At 42.2% G+C, this 27,871-nt stretch overlaps 1 protein-coding gene across 1 annotated transcript in view; it reads left to right on the top strand.

The window, feature by feature from the left end:
- LOC134210957 (cysteinyl leukotriene receptor 1-like) overlaps nt 1-27,871 on the top strand; it is a 53,434-nt gene that overhangs the window by 9,081 nt on the left and 16,482 nt on the right. Inside the window, exons 2-4 of the mRNA XM_062687414.1 lie at nt 22,936-23,078; nt 23,270-23,385; nt 24,220-24,338. Coding sequence (XP_062543398.1) covers nt 22,936-23,078; nt 23,270-23,385; nt 24,220-24,338 — 378 coding nt within the window. The remainder of the gene's footprint in view (nt 1-22,935; nt 23,079-23,269; nt 23,386-24,219; nt 24,339-27,871) is intronic.

Here is a 27,871-nt window from a genome sequence, read left to right as displayed (position 1 = left end):
GGCATTCCGGGGACCTGCTTCCTCCGGGCAAGTGGCCACTTTTCGATTTGATCCGAAACCCATTTTGTGACGTCTCAAACTTCATGATTTCGCGAAACGAGCTCAATAGAGTCTAATTTGAGGTACCTGAGTGGTTCTGGGCAGATTCCGTGGCATTCCGGGGACCTGCTTCCTCCGGGCAAGTGGCCACTTTTCGATTTGATCCGAAACCCATTTTGTGACGCCTCTTTCGAGAAATGAGCTCGAAAGAGTCTAATTTGAGGTACCTGAGTGGTTCTGGTCAGGTTCCGTGGCATTCCGGGGACCTGGATCCCTGGGAAATGGCCACTTTTTGATTTGATCCGAAACCCTTCTTGCGACGTCTCAAATTTCATGATTTCGCGAAACGAGCTCAACAGAGTCTAATTTGAGGTACCTGAGTGGTTCTGGTCAGGTTCCGTGGCATTCCGGGGACCTGCTTCCTCCGGGCAAGTGGCCACTTTTTGATTTGATCCGAAACCCATTTTGCGACGTCTCAAACTTCATGATTTCGCGAAACGAGCTCTAAAGAGTCTAATTTGAGGTACCTGAGTGGTTCTGGGCAGATTCCGTGGCATTCCGGGGACCTGGTTCCCCCGGGCAAGTGGCCACTTTTCGATTTGATCCGAAACCCATTTTGCGACGCTTCAAACTTCATGATTTCGTGAAAAGAGCGCAATAGAGTCTAATTTGAGGTACCTGAGTGGCGCTGGTCAGGTTAAGTGGCATTCCAGGAACCTAGTTCCCCCGGGGAAGTGGCCACTTTTTTAAGTGATCTGAAACCGACGTCTCAAACATCATGAGTTCGCGAAACAAGCTCAATAGAGTCTAATTTGAGGTACGTTAGTGGTGCTGGACAGACTCCGTGGTATTCCGGGGACCTGGTTCCCCGGGGAAGTGGCCACTTTTCGATTTGATCCGAAACCCATTTTGCGACGTTTCAAACTTCATGATTTCGCGAAACGAGCTCAATAGAGTCTAATTTGAGGTACCTGAGTGGTTCTGGTCAGGTTCCGTGGCATTCCGGAGACCTGCTTCCTCCGGGCAAGTGGCCACTTTTCGATTTGATCCGAAACCCTGCTTGCGACGTCTCAAATTTCATGATTTCGCGAAACGAGCTCGATAGAATCTAATTTGAGGTAGCTGAGTGGTTCGGGTCAGGTTTCGTGGCATTCCGGGGACCTGGTTCCCCCGGGGAAATGGCCACTTTTTGATTTGATCCGAAACCCTTCTTGCGACGTCTCAAATTTCATGATTTCGCGAAACGAGCTCAACAGAGTCTAATTTGAGGTACCTGAGTGGTTCTGGTCAGGTTCCGTGGCATTCCGGGGACCTGCTTCCTCCGGGCAAGTGGCCACTTTTCGATTTGATCCGAAACCCATTTTGTGACGTCTCAAACTTCATGATTTCGCGAAACGAGCTCAATAGAGTCTAATTTGAGGTACCTAAGTGGTTCTGGGCAGATTCCGTGGCATTCCGGGGACCTGGTTCCCCCGGGCAAGTGGCCACTTTTCGATTTGATCCGAAACCCATTTTGCGACGCTTCAAACTTCATGATTTCGCGAAACGAGCTCAATAGAGTCTAATTTGAGGTACCTGAGTGGTTCTGGTCAGGTTCCGTGGCATTCCGGGGACCTGGTTACCCCGGAGAAGTGGCCACTTTTTGATTTGATCTGAAACCCTTCTTGCGACGTCTCAAACTTAATGAGTTCGCGAAACAAGCTCAATAGAGTCTAATTTGAGGTACCTAAGTGGTTCTGGTCAGGTTCCGTGGCATTTCGGGGACCTTGGTTCCCCCGGGGAAGTGGCCACTTTTTGATTTGATCTGAAACCCATCTGGCGACCTCTCAAACTTCATGAGTTTGTGTAACGAGCTCAATAAAGTCTAATTTGAGGTACTGGAGTGGTGCTGATAAGATTCAGTGGCATTCTGGAAACCTGGTTCCCTTGGGGAAGCGGCTACTTTTCGATTTGATTCAAAACCCATCTTGCGATGCCTCAAACTTCATGATTTCGCGAAACGCAGTCAATAGAGTCTAATTTGAGGTATCTGAGTAGTGCTGGTCAGGTTATGTTACATCCTTGGAATCTGGTTCTACCAGGGAAGTGGTCCCTTTTTGATGTGATCTGAAACCCATTTTCCGTCGTCTCAAATTTCAAGATTTCACGAAACGAACTCAATAGATTCTATTTCGAGGTATCTGAATGGTATTCATCAGGTTTCGTGACATTCCGAGAACCTGGTTCTCTTGGAGATGTGGGCTTTTTTGTAGTGATCGGAAATCCATCTCTAGATAAACTTCATGGTTTCACAAGACATTTTCAATAGAGATTTTTTCAAGGTACTCGAGTGGTGCATGTTATGTTCCGTGGCGTTCAGGGAATGTGGTTTACCAGGCAGGTTCTTGATGCATTTTTAAACCCTTCCTGAATCGTATCACTTGTGTCAGGTGGAAACTATCCAGAAGTACAAAATTTCTCAGAATACTCGAGAGCATGTACAACATTTTAGAATTTCATGTTTCGTTGTTCATGTTACAGATTACATGATTCAGGATTCAGAATACATAGAGCAATTTAATCATCCCCGAGGACACCAGGTTACTGACATAATGAGAAACGTCTTCTTGTTTCGCGAGATCATGAAGTTTGAGACGTCAAAATATTGTTCAGTTCAATTCACATTGAAAAATGACCACATCCCCGGGAGAACCAGGTCTCGCGAAGTCATGAAGTTTGAGAAGTCGCAAGAAGTCGTCACCGCAAAAAGTGGTCATTTCTCGGGGAACACGGATCCCGGGATGCAACGGAACCTGACTAGCACCACTCAAGTACCTTTTAATTGAGCTCGTTCCGTGAAATCATGAAGTTTGAGTCGTCGCAAAATGGATTTTAGATCACATCAAAAGGGACCACTTCCTTGATGGACCCACGATGCCACGTTACCTAACCCGCACCACTCAGGTACCTCAAATTAGACTGTTGAGCTCGTTTCGCAAAATCATGAAGTTTGAAACGTCGCAAGATGGGTTTCGGATCAAATCCAAAAATCAGCGACTTCCCGAGGGAACCAGGTTCTTGAAATACCACGGAACCTGACCAGAACCACTCAGGTACCTCAAATTAGACACTATTGAGATCGTTTCATGAAATTATGAAGTTTGAGACGTCGCAAGATGGGTTTCGAATCAGAACGAAAAGTGGTCACTTCCCCGGGAGAACCAGGCCCCCGGAATGCCACGGAATCTGACCAGAACCACTCAGTTACCTCAAATTAGACTCTTTAGAGCTCGTTTCGCGAAATCATGAAGTTTGAGACGTCGCAAGATGGGTTTCGAATCAGAACGAAAAGTGGTCACTTCCCCGGGGAAATCAGGTCACTGGAATGCCACGGAACCTGACCAGAAGCACTTAGGTACCTCAAATTAGACTCTGTTGAGCTCGTTTCGCAAAATCAAGAAGTTTGAAACGTCGCAAGATGGGTTTCAGATCAAATAAAAAAATCAGCCACTTCCCCGAGGGAACCAGGTCCCCGGAATGCCACGGAACCTGACCAGAACCACTCAGGTACCTCAAATTAGACTCTATTGAGCTCGTTTCGCGAAATCATGAAGTTTGAGACGTCGCAAGATGGGTTTTGGATCAAATCGAAAAGTGGCCACTTCCCCGGGGGAACCAGGTCTCCGGAATGCCACGGAACCTGACCAGAACCACTCAGTTACCTCAAATTAGACTCTTTAGAGCTTGTTTCCCGAAATCATGAAGTTTGAGACGTCGCAAGAAGGGTTTCAGATCAAATCAAAAAGTGGCCAGTTCCCCGGGGGAAGCAGGTCCCCGGAATGCCACGGAACCTGACCAGTACCACTCAGCTACCTCAAATTAGACTCTATTGAGCTCGTTTCATGAAATCATGAAGTTTGAGACGTCGCAAGTAGGGTTTTGGATCAAATCAAAAGTGGCCACTTCCCAGAACCAGGTCCCCGGAATGCCACGGAACCTGACCAGAACCACTTAGGTACCTCAAATTAGACTCTATTGAGCTTGTTTTGCAAAATCATGAAGTTTGAGACATCGCAAGATGGGTTTCGGATCAAATCGAAAAGTGGCCATGTCCCGGGGGAACCAGGTCCCCGGAATGCCGCAGAACCTGTCCAAACCCACCAGGGAACCTTGGAACAGGCACTAATGAACATGTCTCGTGATTTCATGAAGTGGGACACATCAAAAAATTAGTTTTCAGAGTTTAAGCATGGTCATTTGATTTGAGAAAAAAAAGGTACCCCACTCGACCCCGGAATTATTCCGGAACCATGAGGCCAATTCCGATTCTCTTCTCAGGTTTGAAAACTAGAGACCTAACCGGTTCGTTTGGTAGGTGAATCATCAAAATCGGTTGAGAATCAACGGAATTATGATTTTTTGAAGTCATTTTTTAGTGCCTAAAAAGTATCAAGGGAGGATAAGAGCTAGCCATAGCCTGCGTCACGCTGATTTACTCGCTGTCCCAACCCACCGAACAACGTACGGATACAATAATCCCTATAGCTCTTGCCTGAGAGCTTTTAATAATGTTTGTAATTTGTTTGATTTTAATGTGTCCAAATATTGTTTCAAATCTAGAATAAGGAACTTAGAATGAGAGTAGTCTGTACGATCCAATCGAAGACGAATAATCAATTAATTTAAAAGTGGGTGATTCATTTTCAATGAAGGTGTGATTGAAAAAGAGCATCATGTATCGCGCATTTCGCTCGTTGCATATTTAACGAAATGTGTATAGACATGTGGTTATCGTTACGGCCTCTCGTTCGCTACGTCATTGGTTCGAAGCTAGTCTGAGCTAATTTATATTTCCAGTTTCTTGTATGGGGCCGTCCAGAAACCACGTGGTCATATATGGGGGAGGGGGGGGTGTTGCTCTCCAACCACGTGGTTTTTTTACACGAAAAACTTTTGGTGAATAACAATAGCGGTGTAAAAAATACAAATCATTAAAATTTAATGATTTAATCATTGAACGCAAAGCGCATCTCAGGGCCGATGCCCACGTAGCGCCTTTTCAACTCAGCGTTAAAAAGACGCAGGTGTGCATCGAGAAAAATCGGTAACGCAGCGTCGGTCGTAACGCCGATGCATATCTGCGCTATTTGACCATCTTAGCCTTAGATCCTTTCTCCATAAAAAAATAAACGAAAAAACAGGTTGCGATTCAGTCTCAATTTCCACAACAAAAATTTGGAAAGGAAAAATGGGAAAATATAAAAAAAAAATCCGCCGCGCCACGCCCCCGCCGCAGATGGTTTTTGGCATCACGCCGCCGACACTTTTGCATCAGCAGCTACAAATTTGAAAAATATTCATGTTTTTACAATAATCCAAGAAAAAACTTCAAAAGAATTTCTTGTGGATATTCAGGAAAAATCCAGTAAAGAAATTTGCTGTAAAAACTTTGACATTACTTCATATAATCCTGATAAAGTGCTGGCATTCAGAATGATTTTTGAACAGTTCTCTCTGAACAATTTTGCTTGGAAATTTTGTTACAAATTGTTGATGAAAAAAACAAAACATCTCCAGTGTAAATTGCGAAAAAATTTCCTTAAAACTCCGAAAAAAAATCCATGTGAATTCTGTCTGAAAATTCAAAACAGTCCCGTGGGAAATACATATAATTCTCGGTGGAAAAAAAAATGTTCAAATTTTCATATACTTTTTTTTAACTTTCTAATGAAATTTTCTACGACAAGTTCTTTCGAATCTTCACCAGAAATTCTTCTTTATTTCTAAAAGAAGTTTTTCGAACATTTTAAGGAGTGCACTTCAAAATGTTCAGCCTCCAGTTAGCTTTGCGAGCAAAGGCGTAGGATTGCCAACCCGGAGATGACGAGTTCGATTCTCATTGCTGTCTAGGATGTGTTCGGGTGGGAAACATTCTCGACATCCTAGGTATAGTGTATCCATCGTACTAGCTACACAAGATATTTAATCGTGCAATGGCTGGCATATAAAAGCTTTCAATTTATAATAAAGGAAATGCTAATAGAATATAATATACTAAGTTGAAAAGCAGACCAACTTCCAGTTGGAATATGGAGCCATAGAAGAAGAAGAAGACTTCTAAATTTTTCAATAAAAACTCTTCTGATTTTCCGAAAGATATTAAACAGCCAATGCCACATGAAACACTTTGATATTTCCGTTGTTTTTTTGTTTTTAGATTTTTTTTTCAAATTTGGAATTTTGAAATGAAATTTTTTCGGAATACTTTTTTACGCTCTTTGTGAATTCTATCACATTAAAAAAAAAAAAATATTCGAGGCATTATTTAGAATTTCCACGGAAGAGTCTATGGATTATCTTCAAAAAAATCTTTGGATTTTCAAAAAATAAATCTTTATTTATGAATGTGGCTTTCTCAGTCTGAGGATAATCAAAACGGCTAGATTTTGAAATTACCCGACGTTTCGGCCGAATGTATTTGGCCTTTTTCAAGGGAAATTATTTGTCAACCGTTTTTATAATTTTTATAATTTTTATAATTTCCCTTGAAAAAGGCCAAATACATTCGGCCGAAACGTCGGGTAATTTCAAAATCTAGCCGTTTTGATTATCCTCAGACTGAGAAAGCCACATTCATAAGCAACTTCAATTCCAGTCAACAATTAATAGTAAATATAAATCTTTATAATTCTCGAGATTCTTGTTTTTTTCTAATTTGTACCATAAATTCTTCCAAAATTTCATCGGGAATTCATTCTTCTTCGGGAAATCATTTTGATTTTTTTGTAGGTTCAGCTAAACATTGCTTTAAATCTTTACCATGCAAAGATGCACAGAAAATAATTTAAAAATTTTAAGGAATTTTCACATCAGAAAATCTTTAAAATTTTGATTTAATTTTTTAAGGAATTCCTTCAAAAGTACAATTTTTTCGTTATTTTCACTTGTAAAAACATCGGAATTTCCTCGGAAAATTCATTATTGTTGTTTCAGATGAACTTTTTTCGATTTTCTATTGGAAAATCTTAGGAATTTCCATCGAAAATATTTTGGCATATTCCGAATAATTTGTTTTGGAAATTTAAAAAAACTGCTGAAAATGTCTAAGAATTTCTTTTGGAAAACGAACAAAATTTCCATTGGAAATTTAGAAGAATTTCCTTTGAAGATTCATTAAGGTTGCCCAGGATTTTGAAAAAAAATCTTTAGAGATTCCGTTAAAAAAAGTAAGCTGGATATTTTGGAAAATTTCTAAACCATTACAATTTTTTCTCGAAATTTTTATAACATATTCGCGAGTCCACATTTTTTTTTGTATCCTCCTGATGCATCGAAGGTGTACGAGTTCTAGATATCCTAATACCCGATACACATTACAACATGATAACATCATCAAAATGTTTGAATTCGTGAAAATTTATAATTTCCATGCTGTCCATCTTCAAAATTGATAAACCGATCTTTTGGTGAATGTTTTAGTTACACAGGTTTTTTTTTTATTTTTTTTACTTGAGAAAAAACCACGTGGTCAAAGGGGGGGGAGGGGGGGTTCTGCCAAATGACCACGATAGGCCACATGGGGGGAGGGGGGTTGAAAATCTTCAAAAATATGACCACGTGGTTTCTGGATGGCCCCTATCCCGAAGGCAAGTATTTATGAAAGATTCTTGGGGCTCTGATTTTGGTAAAGATTAATTTGCTGCTTCGTAGTGATATTTGATTGAATTTAAAATGAAGCTTTGGTTTTTAATTTGGACGGTAATAAATCCTTCGACTCCTTTTTTCGGGATGAGCCACTGCGTCTATTTCATTCAGGAGGGTGAAACGCCTGTCATCCGCGATACAATGGCACTCTACCCAACATCGTTTTTGGTACTTCTGTTTTAGGCACCCAGTTTCTGGGTAATATACCCGAATTCAGCGCTCATTTTGGGTAATTGGTTCATACGCAGTTAGTGCTAATTATCGGCAATTAACTTCTCCTGGCGAAAATTTGCAATTAGTTGAGGTACATCGAGCCTTTTGTGTTTGTATGGCTTCTTTATGTCGAAAAATAGCTCGTCGATACTTCCGAAGTTTTGGTATCATGAATCAAACGAAATTAAAACAAAAACATTGTACGCCATATTGAATGAATGGCGGGTAGGCGTATTAGCCTTCTCTTCAGTCCCCTGATTTCATTGTACTTTTTTAGTATACCCGTGCCATTGGTCTAGTGCTTGTCTTTTTGCTCCATTTCTATTGAGAAGAAATGAAGTAGTCGTTTTTTATTAAGATATTTCTCAAACTTAATTTGAGGCCTCTTTAGATTGAGGTACCGCTATTTATACCCTTAGAGAAATGGCTTATACCAACTCTCAAAGGGGCGTCACTCCATCAATTTCGGCTTCAACAATAAGTGGGATAAAACTGATTTTGACCATGCATCGGTACTGAAGTTCAAACATATTTTTGTACTTACTTACTTTTACTTATGGGTCCTGTACACCTCCGGTGGTGCAAAGGGCCGACTTGAAAGATCTCCATCCTGAGCGTTGTCCAGCTATCGCTTTAACCTGTTGCCAGGATAGATTTCGGTCGACTTCTTTTATTTCTTTATTGAGGCTTTGCCGCCATGAGCCTCTAAGTCTGCCTCTGCTGCGATGTCCCGCTGGGTTCCAGCCTAATACTTGTTTACAGATTTCGTTTCCAGCCCAACTTCCGATCTTGAATTTCTGTTGCTATCGGCCTCTGGTGACAACGGCGATGGAGTTCGTTGTTTGAGATCCAGTTGTGATGCCACCAGGCCCGAATTATATACCGCAGGCATCTGTTAATGACCACATGCAGCCGTTGCGTGTTCTCCACTGATACCCACCATGTTTCGCTAGCGTATAACAGCACAGATTTCACGTTAGAGTTGAAAATTCGTATTTTGGTGCGGTCACTTATCTGCCTGTTTTTCCATATATTTATTAAACTCGCAAAGGCAGGAACCAGACACCGGGCAGTCCCTCAACTATTGGAGGATCTACCACAAGGACATACAATTATGGCATATATGAGAGCGGAACACGACCAGAAATTTGTGCACTGAGGTCGGGGAGGTCAGCAATTCCAGAGCCCGTTAATTCATGAAGCCTCATCTGCGTTGCGCCTGGGCAGCAACAGGGACCTGAGAGCGTGCAGGATTGTAGCGGGATGTTCGAGTTATTCCTACCTATGGATCAAGCTGACACGGATGCGATGAATCAAGCATATTAGTCGACGAATGATTGGCGACAACATGAAGACTGCAACTTATGTTGAAGAAAGCATCTCACTCGTTCCGGACATTCGCATTGAGGCTTGGTGAAATAATTCCATTATATATTTTTTATTGCATATCAAATTTGATTGAAACTATATACTAAAACCATCAGGGCACCCGATTGAAGCGATTTGGATAGGAAGAGTGAAATCGCTAACTTCCTATTACATCTCGTGGATAAAGGGCGGGCTCTTCTCCCCATCTATTGGGTCAATCTGAAAAACGAGGGCTAGATTGTATTAGTGTATGTACGAACTTTCTTCTGGAAGGAGATTCTTCATTCATCCCGTGGTTTTGCATAAGTGTATCTGCTTATGGAACCACCCCACTCATTTTTGGCCCTTCATACAGGAGTTTGATGAAATACAAACAATAGTATAATCACGATCAAATCGTTTATCAGATATGACCAGTGCTATCGGCAGGTACCTTGCTACAATAGATGGTAGTATCATCATCATCATCATCATCATCATCATCAAGAAGCTTTCAACATTCTCCACTGATTGCCCGGCTACTGTGAAACTAGAATTTTGTACAGAGAGAGTTTTTGTACAGAGATCCGATTCCATTGCTTTTGGCATGTCGGAATCTCAGCTTTACACAGAGCTCTAATCAGTCAGAGGGTTCAGCAGATCCACCAAATTCGTATCTGCTTCTTTCCTAATTGATCAGCACTCTAGTGCTCGGAGATTCATGTCGTCGGCTTCGGAACCAGCCCAAGATTGAGTTACGCTTTTATATTTTACTCCATTGGCTCCCTCCGAAAGGTGCAAAAGATGGGTCATCTAAAGGTAAATTTAGTCTTTTCATACTCTCCCGACCATCACTCATTAAAGTATTAACAAGAATAGTAAAAACTAGAGCACAGTGTGGTAGATCTTACTCCACAATGCATCACGAAAAGGTGTCTACCCAGCATTGCAGGCTCCGTTAACTACCTGGTTAATTATTTTCTCCCCTCGGAACGGCTCGCCTGATACCTTGGGATTCGTGGTTAGGGACGTCATATTGTCAGCTCCAGTGTTGTACCGAGGGAGGTGATATGACCCAATTTTTCACCGTTACGCTCAACTTTTGAGTATCCATATCCCAGCGTAACGACTCTTAGTAAAATGTCACTTCCAGTTTTGCATTTTCTGGTGCGATTTTTCCCAATTTCAACTATTTAGAATGCCTGTAATAGATTTAATATATCTGAAAACAAGATAACCAAATTACAATTACAAATTAGCTTTTTCAACGATTTTATTATCCGACCTCCAGGCTGTTGGTAAGATCTATCACCCATTCTTACCCCGATGAAGGTTCTAAATAGTTATTCACCAGCTATTTTGACGTAATTGATACAGTGATAATTTGGTGGCAGAAGCTTTTCAGTTTTCTTCGTGATTTCTTCTAGAAATTCTTATGGAACTTGCTCCAGAGTTGCTTATGAACTTTCTTCAGGATTTTCCTCGGAAATTCCTTCAGAATTTCTTAGGGATGGTCCTCCGAAAAATCCTTTGAAAATGTCTCCTAAAATTGATCCAGAAATGTATTTGAGAATTTCTCCAGATATTCCTTACAAAATTCCTGCAAAAATTCCATTACGATTTCTTTTGGAAATTCCCACAGATGTTGTTTATGAACTTTCCTCAAGAATTGTCTAAGAAATTCCACAACTTTTTTTTCTTCGGAAGATCTTCAAGGAATTACTCTAGAAATTCCTCCACAGGATTTTCTTAGGAATTGCTTTCATTTATGAATTCATTTGGCAATATCTCCAGGAGTTTCATTACCAGATTTCTCCAGATATTGATGATGAACTTCTTTCAGGAATTGCCTAAGGATTTCCTCCAACAATTCTTTTGGAAATACCTTCATTACTTCCGGAAGTTCCTCAAGAAGTTACTTCAAGAATGTCTCCTCTTTGGATTTTCCTCTGAAATCAACGAGTTCTCCTTTAAATTTTCGGAGGAACTCCAAGCAAATTTCAGGAGGAATTCCTCTCCGAATAGCCGAAGAGTTCCTTTCCGATTCCCTTGGAAATTTTCCTTTACATTCCTGAAGAAATTAACATTCGAGCTCCCGGAGGAATTTGATTCGAATTCCTGAGAGAATTTCCGACCGAATTCCTGGAGAAATTTTTCTCTGAAATGCCCTTCAAATTTACAGACGATTTTCTCTCCGAATACCTCAAGGGATTCCCGAAAGAACTCCCCCCAGGATTCCCGAAGAACTCGCGTCCGATTTTTTTTTTTTGAGGAATCGTTCTCTAAATTTTACGAGGAGTTATCCTCCAAATTCACGCAGGAATTCTATTTCGAATTCTTGGAAGTATCTCTCTCTGAATTCCCGGAAAGGGCCCGAAAAAATTGCCTTTCGAATTCTTGTAGAAATTCCCGAAAGGTTTTCCTTTCCAGGAATTCTTTTGGAAATTTCTGAAATTCCGAAAAATTATTTAGAAACTTCATCCATATTTTTTTTTGAAAATTCATATGGAACTTCTGGAGGAATTCATTCGTGGAATATTCCAAAGAATTTGTTTAAGCATTTCGTGGAAAGTTCAAAGGAATTTGTTTTAGCATCTCCGATGAAATTATTTAAGATTTAAATAAAGGTATTTTCTGTGAAATTCCTCGAGAAATTTTCGATGAAACTCATGAAAGAAGTTCCATAAGAACTCCCAGCGGTTTTTTTCGAGAATTTGTTCAAAAATTCACCTAGAGGAAATTTTAATAAAAAACTCCGAAGAAATTTTTAAAGAAACTCCGGGAAGAATTTCCAAAGAATCTAGTTCCTTGAATTCCTTGAATAATTTCTGCATAATTTTTGGAGTAATGCCCAAAGCAATATCTGGAGGAATTTCCAAACAAATTCCTGGAAGAATTTTGGTTGGAATTGTCCAAGAAGTACCTTAAGTAATTTCCAAAAAAAATTTTGAAACAAATTCAAAGGAATTTCTGGAGGAATTTCCGAAGAAATTTCTTAAGTAGCTCCTTCAGGAACTTCCGAGAGAATTCCAGGAAGAGTTTTAGAAACAATTCTAGAGGGAAATTTATCTGGACATCTGGAGGAATTTACGAAAACATTTTGGAGGAATTTCTGAAGGAGATCCTTGAGGGATTTCCGAAGTTACTCCTTGAACTTAACATAGGCTTCATGGAGGAGTTTTTTAAGCAATTCCTGAGGGAAGTGCATAAGCAATTTCTGGAGGAATTTTCGAAATAATTTGTGAAGGAATTTTCGAAGAAGACATTCTGAAATAGAAATTTCTGGAAATATTTTTGAAGAGTTCCTATAGAAATTTCCAAAAAAAATTCAGAGGAATTTAAGAGGTAACTCCTTGAGTACTCCTGAAAAAAATCCTAGAGGAATTTCCGTGGCAATTCCTAAGGGAAGTAAATTATAACTATTTGGAGAAATTTCTGTTGAAGTTATTGAAATCAAATAAATGCCTAGGGAAATGTCCAAAGGAATCTCCGAAGGAATTTCATGGATAACTTTCCTAAGGAATTCTAGTGAGGAGTGCTTTAAGTAATTTCCGAAAGAACTTCGATGCAGTTCCCGAAGTAACTCTATGAGGAGTTCCTAAACTAGTTCTTAAAAGAATTTTTGAGGCAATTCCTGGGGGAAGTTCATAAGCAACATCATAAGCAACAACCATTGGTACTTCGCGTACCTGAAGGAATAAAATAGATCTCATCTCGCGGTCCTTAGCTTCTTATCCAGCAACTCCTATTCCTATCCCCCGTAGTGCTGGCCGGGATACGAGCAACCTTAGGGAAGATCGGGTAACCAACCCCGGTGGGAACTATGGTCGTATGCTGACAGGGAAGGGGGGGTGGGGCTCCTCACCGGATGTGCAAATCTTACTGAGCGTCTGTTCTCCATGTCAGGATCGGCTCAAAACAGCGTCTGCTCTCCATGTTAGGGCGGCTGATCATCGTCCGAGTACCAGCAAGGGACTCTAAGTGAAACTGTGCACCATGGTCCACCAGAAATAAAGAGTAATGGTCCTCCGGAAATTTAGGTGGTTTGGTGTCAGGCCCTGCAAGCCACCCTTATAAAAAACATACGCAACGAACAATCAACAAGAAAGTACGGACCGGAACCATCAGCGAAGACCACCTGCCTTTTCCATACTATTATCTAACAAAAATTGAGGCTTATTTTATAATGTGGCGGGCTTACCCCTAAAGGGTATACTATAGCTATAGCTATAGCGGGTCTACCCGCATCCTTTTGAGGACATCAATTTTCTACATGTTTTTTGTTTTTCATCTGTATGTTAAAAAATCAACAAACTTTAATGTTTACAATGCATTCTTTATGCCAATTATATAAGTTTGGGCTTAACAATATGTTTAATTTAACCAAATGTTTAAGGGGCCGCGGTCACCCCTCCTCCCCTAATGCTTGTTTACATATTTCGTTTTCGCCCGTACGTAAGGTGTAGTCAGCCCTACTTCAGATCCCAAAATTTTCTCGATCGACTTAAGGTATTTTAATGAAAGTTCCAAGAAAGGCTACTCGATACTGTGTGTAATTTTCTTTGTTAGTATTACACGGTACCCACGTCCCCTCCCCTTCTGTACATTTTTATACGCTAGAGGATACCCCATTCTAATTCAAAACGGAAACCAGTATCATATATTATGTAGCATACGACTTCCGGCGTCCAACTTTTGTAATGTGTTAAATTTATAAGACATTGTGCTTGTTCGAATGACTAAGGTCATGCTGATTCCGGTGATACCAAGGGTGGATAAAAAATGTCAATTGTCAGCTCATTATCTTGGATGAAACTGAGAAGGGCATTTCACGATTTCGTCACTGCGTAATTCTTCTTCGATCAACAGTTTCACACCGAAATAAACACCTTGTGCTCAACCTGCCATCTGTATACATTCAACAACGCATGTCACAGTTTAAAAAAAATCATCGACATCTAAAGGAACAAGAATGTATGGACAATATGACAAAACCCTAGGTTGCCCTACTTTTTTCGCTCAAAGCTTCTGGATTCCAACATCATCTGATAACACTTTTTCTATGGCTATATAAGGAATCGTCCTGGCCGTTCCAAACGACATTATGGCTCGTAATATTTTTTCTACGCCGTCTCATTTTCCAGCGACGTCATTGAATGGCTTCCAGTTTACTCCTCTGCTTCTTGTTAAAGCTGGATTGCTGGATAAAGGTTGCTAGCAGATGTTCGTCCACTCCACTCGCGAACTTCGACCGGTTATCAGGGATAGGGGTTAGAGAAGGAAAAGAATTGATGGAAATACATGGACGATATTTATTTAGAGCAACCGTTCAGCTTGTCAGGATCAGGGCCTTCAAATAAATATCCAGCTTCTTCGCTGACGTACTGCTTGGCGGAGCACGCACCATCTAACGTTAAGCGATGTCTCCCGGTTGTCACTAGATTTATTGGTTTCTTATTTTCTATTTCTTGCCGTCTCTGTGCAGCGGTCCGTGGAATGCTATGGAGGGAGTCTACTGTGAGATAAGACCGGGCATAAACCACAAAATGCGCAACTGTCACTCTCGTGTTGATCCGGTCCGAAATGATGTATTGAAGTGCCACACTGGACTCCATTATTCGCATTGACGCAACGAGGGTTACGTGATGGTTTTACATTTTCACTGCAAGATAGATTTGTCACGGATTTTAAAATGCTAATTGAAATGTAATTTCAAATGAAGACGTTGTAAACGTATACAGTTTATAATTTCGATAAATACAATAAATAAGGCGTATAAATTTATCTCACCCATATAAATTAATAAGGTATCGACGGAATATAATCCAAACGCGAAATAAAGGCTCCCCCAAACCTAAGTGACTACATCGCCGCGACTGCGACGACTAGTCGCCGCGATTCTATCGTTAGGTCGCTGCAGGCAATGGTCTATTTACGCTTCCATACCAACGGCGACAAAATCGCTGTCGCCAAGTGATAGAATCGCGTCGCGACTGTCGCGTCGCGTGTGTTTGGGGGAACCTTAAAACGTAACCGTTTTGGACTTTTGCGATGGGTACTACATGTGACCGTGGTACAATACACTGAATGAAATCATGTAAAATAACCCTCTCGTGAGATTCAATCTTTGAGGGGCTTTTATTACTCTATTGAATTGTCTCAATGGTTATTATCTACCATGGTTGGTGCTCACCTCTTCGTCCTTCACAGCTAAGGGCACCTACGTTGAACCAAATGTTCCTTGTGAACCTCGTATCATCACATTTGATCTCCAGGTTCTTCTGCAACACCTTCTACGGCGCTCGATTACAAGTGTTATAGGTTCTGGGAAACCGCGGTAATCCTTGACCATACGTCGTTAACTGTTTTTGTTTTGACGAAACTGTCTGACGTACGCCAGATACTGCTTAAATGCCGTGAATACAGCATGTCTCCTGTCCACACATAATGTATTCAAAAGATTGACTTCAATGCCGCATATGACACAATTGAACGAGACTAACTATGACAGTTAATGCCCAGAAACGGATTTCCGGATGAACTTACACGGTTGGTCAAGGCGATTTCCATTGAAACGCGCAGTGGGTTGCAGTGAGGCGATTGTTTTGTTTTTTCGTGCCTGCTATTTACCATCGCTTTGAAGAGGGTAAGCAGAGACTATATCCAAGGCTTGACGATCCCGCCCCAGGCCAACTGCAAGTTGTGGTGCCTGCCTAGGATGTGGTGGGGTTTGATTGACAGTGGGATTCATCAGTGAAAGCAATAAAAAAAGCGTGGCCCCGGCCCCCCACAAAACTTATGTACCAAAACCACCCTTTTTTGTACATTTTGGGGCCCACACAAGCTGTCGGCCCCGGGCCCCGTTCCGGCTAAATCCGGTCCTGCTCAGCCGTTTATTTATTTATTACCAGACTAAAGCTATGTCCATTTAGAATCCGGAATAATGAAATCATCTGTATCTCGGTAACGGATTGACGTACAAATAAGGTTAATACATCAAAACAAGGGTAGTTCACTGTACTTTAAGGAAAAAATATTGATGCAAATTATTTCGGGGGGAAATGCTTATCCAATCTTCCGGTCAATGTCATCATATAGTGCATATACTCCTGTATATATACGATTGTGATGCATCACCAGTGCTACGATGTGCACGTATTACCTGGCAATCTAACTGCATTGATTGTCTGCCTTTTCAGAATTCCCAATAAAATTCCGTTGAAATATCACAAATGATGGTAATTGTTTGTGGAAAGGGAAAGAAAAGTGCAGTGGGTACTGGCCAAGTTCCCCCTTGCGGTGCTAAAATGATAAGCGGGAACAATGCCTAATTTCATTTAAATCTTTTAGTATCATTAGTGATTAGCATACGTTATTATATTATGTGGGGGGCAAGCATGGAACATATTTTTCAACGCGGGTGTCAGGCGGCTGACCCATGCTCGACCAAAATAGTAAAATTTAGCTAGAATATTTTAATTTTGTTTAATTGTTTGCTATTGAATTTTATATCAGAAATCGCGAAAATACTTGAAATAAAACTTTGTAAAAAGTTTAGTATAATTATCTTTAAAAGGCATGGTTTGATTTTTGTATTCGATGAACCTAGAATAATCGTTTTGCTCACTGAGCAGAAAGTACAAATTTGGTAAATTTAGATTTGTTCAACGGATATTTGTTGATAGATTGAGGTTAAGAAATCGTCTGTAAATTATTTAAAGAATAAACTGTAAATAAAATTGATATTAGCATACGCTTTCGACAGCCGGCTGGCAAGAGTTTAAATAAAAACAGGTAAACAACATAGTCTGTGGGTCGAATTGCCAGCTTGAGGCAAACCTCCATGACCTACCTTACCCTACCAAACCACCAACTCCGTAGAACTTATGAGGGCGTCGCCAAGTCGGGGGCCTCTCGTTAAGTAAGTTCTACATCAACATTTCCTTTCCTATCCCTAGTTACGGTAAAGATGGGCGTGGCCGGGAGTAGTAATCCTCATGCTTATGCCATTGTTATCTTAGATTGGAATCAAGGGTAACTCCCCACCGTGATTTCCGATAGCAATCTGGATAAGGATTCCATAAGAAACATGAGTATCACTAGTGTCCAATCTACGAAGTATACCGTAACAACGCTAACGCTAACGCTAACGCTAAAATATTGATGCAAATTATTTCTTCTTGTTTCTAGTAAAAATTCGCACCTTCTTCTTTATTCTTCTCATCAAAAGTTGCACACCTCCGGAGTCAACTTCCTTGGCACATTTGTTCCACATTTTGATCATCTGAGTCGCGTCCCGAGCTGTTTTTCCACTTTTCTCAAGCTTCCGCTTCATTACTGCCCAAAATGTCTCGATGGGCCGGAGCTGTGGGTAGTTGCGTTGATTTAGGTTTTTATCGATGAAATCTTCGTTATTATCGCAGTACCACTGGATGATTTCCCGGCTGTAGTGGCAACTCGCCAAATCTGGCCAAAACTTCACGGGACCTTTATGGGCTTTATGAAAGGCAGACCGCGGTTTTTGAGACATTCCTCCTTGTGCAGCTTCGAGTCCATCGTCTTATTCGTCACAAACACTTAGGTCTTTGCTCCACAGCTGCATATCCCTTGCCAAAATCATCTGTTTTTTACAAGTTTGTCCAAAAAGCAAACTTAAACTTCGCAGGAACTATTCCTCGTGCCGTCGCCATGTAGAATTTTTGGCTAGGAAGCTGTCCGAAATCCATTTTGACGTAGGTTCCATCGTCAATGAGCAGGATTATCAACGTGGGTGTGCAAATTTTTTTGTCTCCTTTCGGGTTCCATCTGGAATAATTTTTGACTCGTTGCACGAAACATCGTGGAATTTATACCACAGCAAGCGGGCGCCCAGGTAGACAAACCGTTGTAAAAGAATTCTTGCAGCGGTCACTTTCTATGCCGCTGCAATACAATAAATGATTCCGGATTCTAAATGAACATAGCTTTAAGGCCGGAGTGGCCTGTGCAATACATAAAAGCTTCTCCATTCAGCTCGGTCCATGGCTGCACTACGCCAACCACGCAGTCTGCGGAGAGTCCGCAAATCGTACTCCACCTTGCCCGCTGTGCCTCTCGCCTTCTTGTTCCCGTCGGATCGTTGTCGAGAACCATTTTCACAGGATTACTGTCCGACATTCTGGCTACGTGCCCAGCCCACTGCAGTCTTCCGATTTTCGCGGTGTGAACGATGGATGGTTCTCCCAACTGCTGATGCAACTCGTGGTTCATTCGCCTCCTCCACGTACCGTCCGCCACCACCACGTACCGTATGCACCCCACCATAGATGGTACGCAGCACTTTCCTTTCGAAAGCTCCCTGTGCGCGTTGGTCCTCCATGAGCATCGTCCAGGTCTCGTGTCCGTAGAGAACTACCGGTCTAATAAGCGTTTTGTAGATAGTCAGCTTGGTACGGCGGCGAACTCTATTCGATCGGAGAGTTTTGCGGAGTCCAAAGTACGTACGATTTCCTGCCATGATGCGTCTCCGAATTTCTCTGCTGGTATCGTTATCAGCGGTCACCAGTGAGCCCAAGTACACGAATTCTTCAACCAACTCGATTTCGTCACCACCGATAGAAACTCGTGGTGGGTGGCTTACATTGACCTCTCTTGAGACTCTGCCTATCATGTACTTTGTCTTCGACGTGTTGATGACTAGTCCAATCCATTTAGCTTCGCTTTTTAGTCTGATGTAGGCTTCCTCCATCCTCTCAAAGTTTCGTGCCATGATATCACTGTCGTCGGCGAAACCAAATAACTGGACGGACTTCGTGAAAATTGTACCACTTGTGTCAATCCCTGCCCTTCGTATTACTCCCTCCAAAGCGATGTTGAATAGCAGACACGAAGCAGTCGAAGGGACTCGAGAATGCCTCTGAAACCTGCTTTGATCAACCGTATCAGTTTATCCGGAAGTCCGTTTTCGTGCATTAGCTGTCATAGCTGGTCCCGATCGATTGTATCATATGCGGCTTTGAAGTCGATAAATAGATGATGTGTGGGCACGTTGTATTCGCGGCATTTCTGCAATACCTGACGTACGGCGAACACCTGGTCTGTGGTAGAGCGTTCACCCATAAATCCCGCCTGGTACTGCCCCACGAACTCTCTTGCAATTGGTGTTAGTTACCTTGTAAGCGGGGTTCAGCAATGTGATTGCGCGGTAGTTGCTACAATCCAGCTTATCGCCCTTTTTGTAGATGGGACTCACGACACCTTCCATCCACTCCTGCGGCAGAACCTCATCTTCCCAAACCTTGGTAATTACCCAGTGCAGCGCTCTAGCCAGTGCCTCACCACCGTGTTTAAACGGCTCTAATGGTAGTTGGTCAACTCCAGGGGCTTTGTTGTTTTTCAGCCGGCCGATCTCCTCCTGGATTTCCTGGAGATTCGGAGCCGGAAGTCGCATGTTCTGCGCGCGTGCTCCTCGGTTAATTTCCATACTGCCACCGTTGTCTGCCACATCGCCATTCAGGCACTCTTCGTAGTGCTGCCGCCACCTTTGGATCACCTCACGCTCGTTCGTAAGAAGGTTCCCGTTTATGTCCTTACACATATCGAGCTGTGGCACGTGGCCCTTACGTGAACGGTTCAACTTCTCATAGAACTTTCGTGCGTTATTAGCGCGGTACAGTTGCTCCGTCTCTTCACGGTCTCGATCTTCCTGCTGGCGCTTTTCCATCGATAAATCGAGTTTTGTCTGTTTGTATCGTGCTTCGTTCGCCATCGTGCGGTGTTGCAACAATCTCGCCCATGCTGCATCCGGGCTCTGATCTGATCTGATCTCTCTGATCCGGGGGCACCGTGCCTAGTGCAGCGGTTGCGGTGCTTCCAATGGCGGATCGAATATCTCTCCAGCCATCTACAAGAGACGCTGCGCCTAGCTGCGCTTCCGTTGGAAGTGCCACTTCCAGCTGCTCCGCGTAGTCTTGGGCTAGTCTACCATCTTGTAGCCGCTCAATGTTTAGCCGCGGCGGGCGACTCCGACGCGTGTTGTACACCGTCGAGAGTTTTGAGCGCAGACATACTGCAACGAGGTAGTGGTCGGATTCAATATTCGCACTGCGGTAAGTGCGTACGTTCGTGTTGTCGAAGAAGAATTTACCGTCGATTAGAACGTGGTCAATTTGGTTTTCCGTTACTTGATGTGGCCTTGTGGATATTCTTGCGGGAGAAGAAGGTGTTTCGGACTACCGTTCCGCGGGAGACTGCAAAGTTTATGCATCGTTGGCCGTTGTCGTTCGATACGGTATGCAGACTATACGGTCCGATGACCGGTTTATATCTTTCCCAGCACTATGAAGCCCGGTTCCCAGCTCGTTGGTGGTGCCACAGCTTTGGTAGAAGGTAGCCGCTCGATGCCCGCTTTTCCACACTTTCTGTCCTGTCCAGCAGATTTCCTGCAGCGCTACGATATCGAAGTTGCGGGGATGTAATTCATCGTAGATTATCCTGTCGCAACCTGCGAAGCCTAGCGACTTGCAGTTCCATGTTCCAAGCTTCCAATCGTGATCCTTTATTCGTCGCCTAGGTCGTTGCCGATTGTATCGAGTCGTATTATCTTCTATGTCGTTCGTAATGGTTGTTTTTAGAGGCGGCTTATTGGGCCTGTGCACCTAACACCAGGACTTGGGCTTGTGCGCTCTGAGCGGCATACGGTCGCTTTGGCGGAGCCTACTTGTGCAGCTTTTTGTAGAAGTTTAACAGGGCCACTGTCAAACCCTACCACATCCTAGGCAGGCACCACAACTCGCAGATGGCCTGGGGAGGGATCGTCGAGCCCTTGGACATAGTCCCTGCTGCCTCTAGCCCTTAGAGAACCTATTTGAACAATTTTGGGACTCACAAATTTTCCCGTCCCTCAAGATTTGTCTGAGATGTTGAGATCTCCGATAGGACCTATCGGGACCTTTCGGGACCTCAAAACGTCGGAGCAAGTCGTGAGTCAAGGGCGTAGGGCATAGTCAAGAGCGATTTTCTGTGGACACAATATTTTTTTAAATATTGCTTTTCAATGATGACAGCGGGCTATGTCTATTGACGGTGATTGACACCGCGCTTGTCACAAGCTCGGTGAAAACCACCAAAAATCATTAAAATTATTTACCGAACAGCTCTGCGGTTGTGATTTTGGTGACATTTTACAGAAATCTGCGATTTATTTTAAGTGTGATTACATGTTATTTGCTGATAAACACTTATATGAAAATACTTTTCGTGTAATTAATGTGTATCAAAGAATCTCATCTTTAGAACATAGTTAAAAGAGTACCAAAGATGGTCCAACCCTGTAACTTGGGACATAAAATAAGAAATGTAAATAAACTTCTTTTTCACAAATAGAGTAGCACGGGTCAGACAATAGAATGTTTGAAGCAATTTCACGCAACCTCGATAAATTTCACAAGAATTTAACACAACGGTTTCGTACCAAGGGTAATCCTTTTTAGAGCAATAATATTTGCCTCCCGTACTAATAATACTTTCGTTCCTTCCCCGATGACACAAGGACGTGGCCGGAGCTGTAGCTGACCCTGCAGAAATTAAGCTTTTGGGACGTGTACGTTGAGCATCTTGTGCCACCCGAAATACTTTTGACCAATACAATTCAAAATCCGAGTTTTTAATGACGTCCTGTCCAAAAAGCTTCTTTAATTACATGAAAGCAAATTTGAAATCTAACAATTTTCCATCGGTAATGCACTTTGATGAAAATTTCGGTAAAGCTCGGACGAAAATGGTAATCTTTTTGCAAAGAACTTTTCTGAACTATCGCGACCACGACTATTTCTAACTATAAAGAATTTTCAAGGGATATCGGTTAAAACTACAAGTAGGTACAAGAAATGTTTCCAGTTCTCATGAAAAGCTTAGCAAAGGAACTTATTACTCCTCTATTTTGTCAACGGGCTGCTGAGATATAGCGTTTTAAACTTAAAATCTGATCGCGGTATACGCAGTGATAAATATCTCTTTACAAAACGATGTATTATCACTAGGAGTTATTGATTAATTTGCGTGATGAGCAATCGTTACATACTAGGCTAATATTATCTCTTTTGCCCTTATGTAATTCATTCGTCTAAAATCAATCAAACACCATGCTGGCAGATTCGCTTCGCTTCCTTTTATTTTCAAAAGATGACTTGTTCTTCCTGAGTCTTTCTGACCATCATCACTTGCTCATCGCTCTTAGTCCGAAACACAACTAGGGGAACGTTTCGGCAATTCATCCCATAGCTCCTATTTCCATCCCATCAAAAACAAAGCAATGAAAAGGAATTTGGTTTGTTTCTTATTTTTGTGATTTTTTTCACCAGTGAGCACGCGTGTTAGCAAAAAGAAGCGACTCGATTGGTGCTGTATTTCTTTATTTTGCGATGAGATGAATATATGTTCAATGAGATGAAAAACGGAACATTTCCCCTAGTTCTCCACGAAGACTTCATCTGCTACAGCATCAACGCATGGGTCAATTTTTCATACATCTGGTGTACCTTCGTTTGAAATTTCAGATTTTTATTATCACTTCAAAACGTTTTAATCAACTTATGTATATCATAACACACACATGGTGCCATGTCATTATCAATATTTAATAAGTAATTTTCCTACATTTCCTGCTTGTTTCAGGACCAGATGACGATGTTCAATTACTTGGACACGATCCTGGTGTTCGTGGTGCCGTTCACGGTTATAGTGGTCCTTAATACATTTACTGCCCTAACCGTGTGGAAATTTGCCGGGGTACGGCGAACGATGACGATGCCGCGGAGGTAAGCCACATAAAAACCATCAAACGCCAATTTCCGCCGTCGTAAATCGGCGTTCATTATTCATGAACGATAGACGTTGACGACAGTGACAACGGCAACAGAAATCTGGGGTGTTCAAACCCTAAAATAAAAAAATGAATATTAATTACGTCTTATTAAGGCTTGCTGGGTGTGCTTCTTTGTATTTACAGCTTTGGCGGACTGCGGGAGTCCCGGCGCCATCATCATCAGCATCAGCTCAATCTATCTTCCTCCGATGCACAGCTCCTGAACGGGAACACCGTTGTACAGCAAGTCCATCATTACAGTAAGACTGTCTGCTGGTTTCTGATTACCTGTCAGTGCACTTTGTGTAGTGGGACCCAAACTGTGATCGAAAATGCTATAGTCTAAAAAATAATTGTTTCGTGTGAGAAATTGCTTCACTGAGAATATCTTGCCCTTAACACTATGAACGATATTTTATTTGTTTATTTGTATATTAGTTTATGTATTAAAATATAATTGACAATAAAATGCCTAAATGATTAAAACTTAAACTATTTTATGTTGTGTTTTTAGAAACAAGGCAAAGTCATCCTTTCAAAATTTATTTTATATTCTATACTAACTCATAATTAAATACTTACTTATATGAGCGGAACGAAGAAGTAGAAGAAGAATTATTTTAGTAAGTAATACTTAGTTTTAATATAATAATGCATACATTTTTAAGTGAACTTAAAACCTTCTAGTACATCTTTGGCAAAACGTAAATATCTTATGATTTTTATTGCATTCATTTCAACACCATACATGCTTTCGAATTGCTCTGTATACAGCTTAATTAAGATATTTTCAAAAATAAAAACAGATGAACCGAAACCGAAACATATTTTTTGCAAAACACATTCGATCAAATATTGAAACCACAGGAAACACTGTGGGCTATATTTGATGTGGTTTGGCGGTTTCCCATTGATTACATTCGAGTTTAGCGCGATTAAGTGGAAGATTACGCGAAGATGTGGGCGTTTGTGGTTTGGTTGCTGGTATGTTTGAATGAAAGTGAATCAGTTTGTGGTGGAACGAAATGTTGTCAACCGAAGAATTGCTGGTTGAAATTGTTGCGATTATCTTTTTTCGTCTCTCATCCTTACAGGTCGAGGTCGTGTAGCGAACTCTCAAATCAAAGTAACGAAAATGTTGCTGATAGTGTCCACTGTATTCGTTTGTCTCAATCTTCCGAGTTATGCAGTTCGAGTGAAAATATTTCTCGGGGTAAGTAAATTAGAAACAGGAAAAGCATTCTTATAGTTATATTTTAAATAAAAAAAAATTGGATGGTTTTTAAAACGTGTTACAGTTGGAAAACATTGTTGTATTGAGCCCAAGAATTACTATTTAACATGTTTTATAATATTCATTTCTTTTTCGGTAATAAAATAAACAATATTATTTCATGTCCAAGAACTTTCAGAAGGTACGAAGACTACTCCTCCTAGGAATAGAAGAGTAAAGACGAAAAACTTGAAATTGTACTGAAAAATGATTGCAAATTTGGTCTACAAAAACCCCCTGACAATACACTGGATACTGTTTTTACACGATTTACATTTTCTCAATTTTCCACTCATCCTAAATGTTTAACGTATAAAAATTATCATGTGATTTTTCTTTGATTTATTCTGGATTTTTTCAAACATGTTGCGAAGAGTTTGGTGGCAAATTGAAGTCACACGATCAAAAATACGAGCGAAAAAAAATCGCGTAAAAACAAAATCCTGTGTAACACCAAGGGGGGTCCAAAGGAAAAGTCAAAAATTGAATTTATTGAAATTGATTTTGACTTAAAAATGCATGAAACGTCAAGATCTGATGTTATTTAAAAAAAAATGAACGAAATCGGTTTTATGTCTTAGAACATTTTGGGACTTGGAAATTTTTTCAGATGATGAAATTTTTTTTTCATCGAATTTTAACACGGACGATACGCAAACGTTGTCGTAGCCAAAAATATCCCTCATGCTAAATTTGAGCTAAACCGGACATGATTTAGGGGTGCTCAAAATAGACATTTCCTAAGCCCTCAAATATGCCCCTATGCTTAATTTGAGCTCCATCGGACATGATTTAGGGGTGCTCAAAATCCTGCTATCAAAATTTAAATTTTTTTGTAACTTTGAAAACTTTTGAGATTAGATTTACGGAGAAAATTATCAGATTGCTAGGTAATGTTTATTACACTGACGATTATTTTTACGCGGTACCCCATGAATGCGTTTGCGTTTGCCCGAGTTAAGGCAATAGTAGGTGTGATCCCTTTATTCGTCGCCTAGGTCTTTGCCGATTAATCGAGTCGCATTATCTCTTATATTGTTTGTAATTATTGGTTTTCCAGGCGGCTTATTGGGCCTACGCAAACCTCCTGTCTCGTCGGAGGGCCATCGTGCCAGGGTTGTTTAGCGTCCCACCTAACACCAGGACTTGGGCTTGTGCGCTTTGAGCGGCACACTTGCGGATACATGCAGTGTTTTATACGAATTTAACAGGGCCCACTGTCAAACCCCACCACATCCTAGGCAAGCTCCACAACTCGCAGATGACCTGGGGAGGGGTCGTCAAGCCCTTGGACATAGTCCCTGCTGCCCACAGCAGGGTTTCGCAGGTTGCGACAGGATGATCTACGATGAATTACATGCCCGCAACTTCGACGTCGTGGCGCTGCAGGAGATTTGCTGGACTGGACAGAAAGTGTGGAAAAGTGGGCATCGAGCAGCTACCTTCTAACAAAGCTGTGGCACCACCAACGAGCTGGGAACCGGCTTCATAGTGCTGGGTAAGATGCGCCATCGTGTGATGGGTGGCAGCCAATCACCATCGGGTGGCAGCCAATCAACGCAAGGATGTGCAAGCTGAGGATTAAAGACCGTTTCTTCAACTATAGCATCATCAACGACGAGAAAGAAGCGTTCTACGCACAGCTGGAGCAGACATACGATGGATGCCCACTGCGGGACGTCAAAATCGTCATCGGTGACATGAACGCACAGGTAGGAAGGGAGGAAATGTATAGACTGGTCATCGGACCGGATAGTCTGCACACCGTATCGAATGACAACGGCCAACGATGCATAAACTTCGCAGCCTCCCGCGGAATGGTAGTCCGAATCACCTTCTTTCCCCGCAAAAATTTCCACAAGGCCACATAGAGATCACCTAACCAAGAAACGGAAAACCAAATCGACCACGTTCTAATCGACGGTAAAGTCTTCTCCAACATTACGAACGACCACACTTACAGCAGTGCGAATATTGAATCCGACCACTACCTCGTTGCAGTATGCCTGCGCTCAAAACTCTCGACGGTGTACAACACGCGTCGAAGTCGGACGCCGCGGCTTAACATTGGGCGGCTACAAGACGGTAGACTAGCCCAAGAATACGCGCAGCAGCTGGAAGTGGCACTCCCAACGGAAGAGCAGCTAGGCGCAGCGTCTCTTGAAGATGGCTGGAGAGATATTCGATCCGCCATTGGTAGCACCGCAACCGCTGCACTTGGCACGGTGCCCCCGGATCAGAGAAACGACTGGTATGACGGCGAATGTGAACAGTTAGTGGAAGAGAAGAATGCAGCATGGGCGAGATTGCTACAACACCGCACGAGGGCGAACGAGGCACGATATAAACAGGCGCGGAACAAACAGAATTCGATTTTCCGGAGGAAAAAGCGCCAGCAGGAAGATCGAGACCGTGAAGAGACGGAGCAACTGTACCGCGCTAATAACACACGAAAGTTCTATGAGAAGTTAAACCGTTCACGTAAGGGCCACGTGCCACAGCCTGATATGTGTAAGGACATAAACGGGAACGAACGAACGTGAGGAGATCCAAAGGTGGTGGCTGCACTACGAAGAACACCTGAATGGTGATGTGGCAGACGAAGATGTTGGTATTGTGATGGACCTGGGAGAACGCACGCAGGACATAATTTTACCGGCTCCGGATCTCCAGGAAATCCAGGAGGAGATTGGCCAGCTGAAGAACAACAAAGCCCCTTGGGGTTGACCAACTACCATTTAAACACGGTGGGGAGGCACTGGCTAGAGCGCTGCACTGGGTCATTACCAAGATTTGGGAGGAGGAAGTTTTGCCGCAGGAGTGGATGTAAGGTGTCGTGTGTCCCATCTACAAAAAGGGCGAAAAGCTGGATTGTAGCAACTACCGCGCAATCACATCCTTGAACGCCGCCTACAAGGTAGGTACTCTCCCAAATTTTATACCGTCGACTAGCACCAATTGCAAGGGAGTTCGTGGGTCGGGTTTTATGGGCGAACACTCCACCACGGACCAGCTGTTCGCCATTCGCGAAGTACTGCAGAAATGCCGCGAATACAACGTGCCCACACATCATCAATTCATCGACTTCAAGGCCGCATATGATACAATCGATCGGGACCAGCTATGGCAGCTAATGCACGAACACGGATTTCCGGATAAACTGACACGGTAGATCACGACGATGGATCAGGTGATGTGCGTAGTTTGAGTTTCAGGGGCATTCTCGAGTCCCTTCGAAACGCGCAGAGGGTTACGGCAAGGTGATGGTCTTTCGTGTCTGCTATTCAACATCGCTTTGGAAGGGGTAATACGAAGAGCAGGGATTAACACGAGTGGTACAATTTTCAATAATTTTGGCTACTTGGCTATTTGGCTTCGCCGACGAAAATCGGCGACAATTCTTTCTAATGGTTCGTTGTTAGAATTCAACTAATTATATCACTAGCTGCAGTAAGTTAAACTAAATGTTTGGA

The sequence above is a fragment of the Armigeres subalbatus genome, chromosome 2 (genome assembly GCF_024139115.2).
Source record: "Armigeres subalbatus isolate Guangzhou_Male chromosome 2, GZ_Asu_2, whole genome shotgun sequence".
In the NCBI taxonomy this organism is placed as follows: domain Eukaryota; kingdom Metazoa; phylum Arthropoda; class Insecta; order Diptera; family Culicidae; genus Armigeres; species Armigeres subalbatus.
Note: the sequence above shows the minus strand (reverse complement) of the source record. Positions and strands in the feature narration are given on the sequence as shown.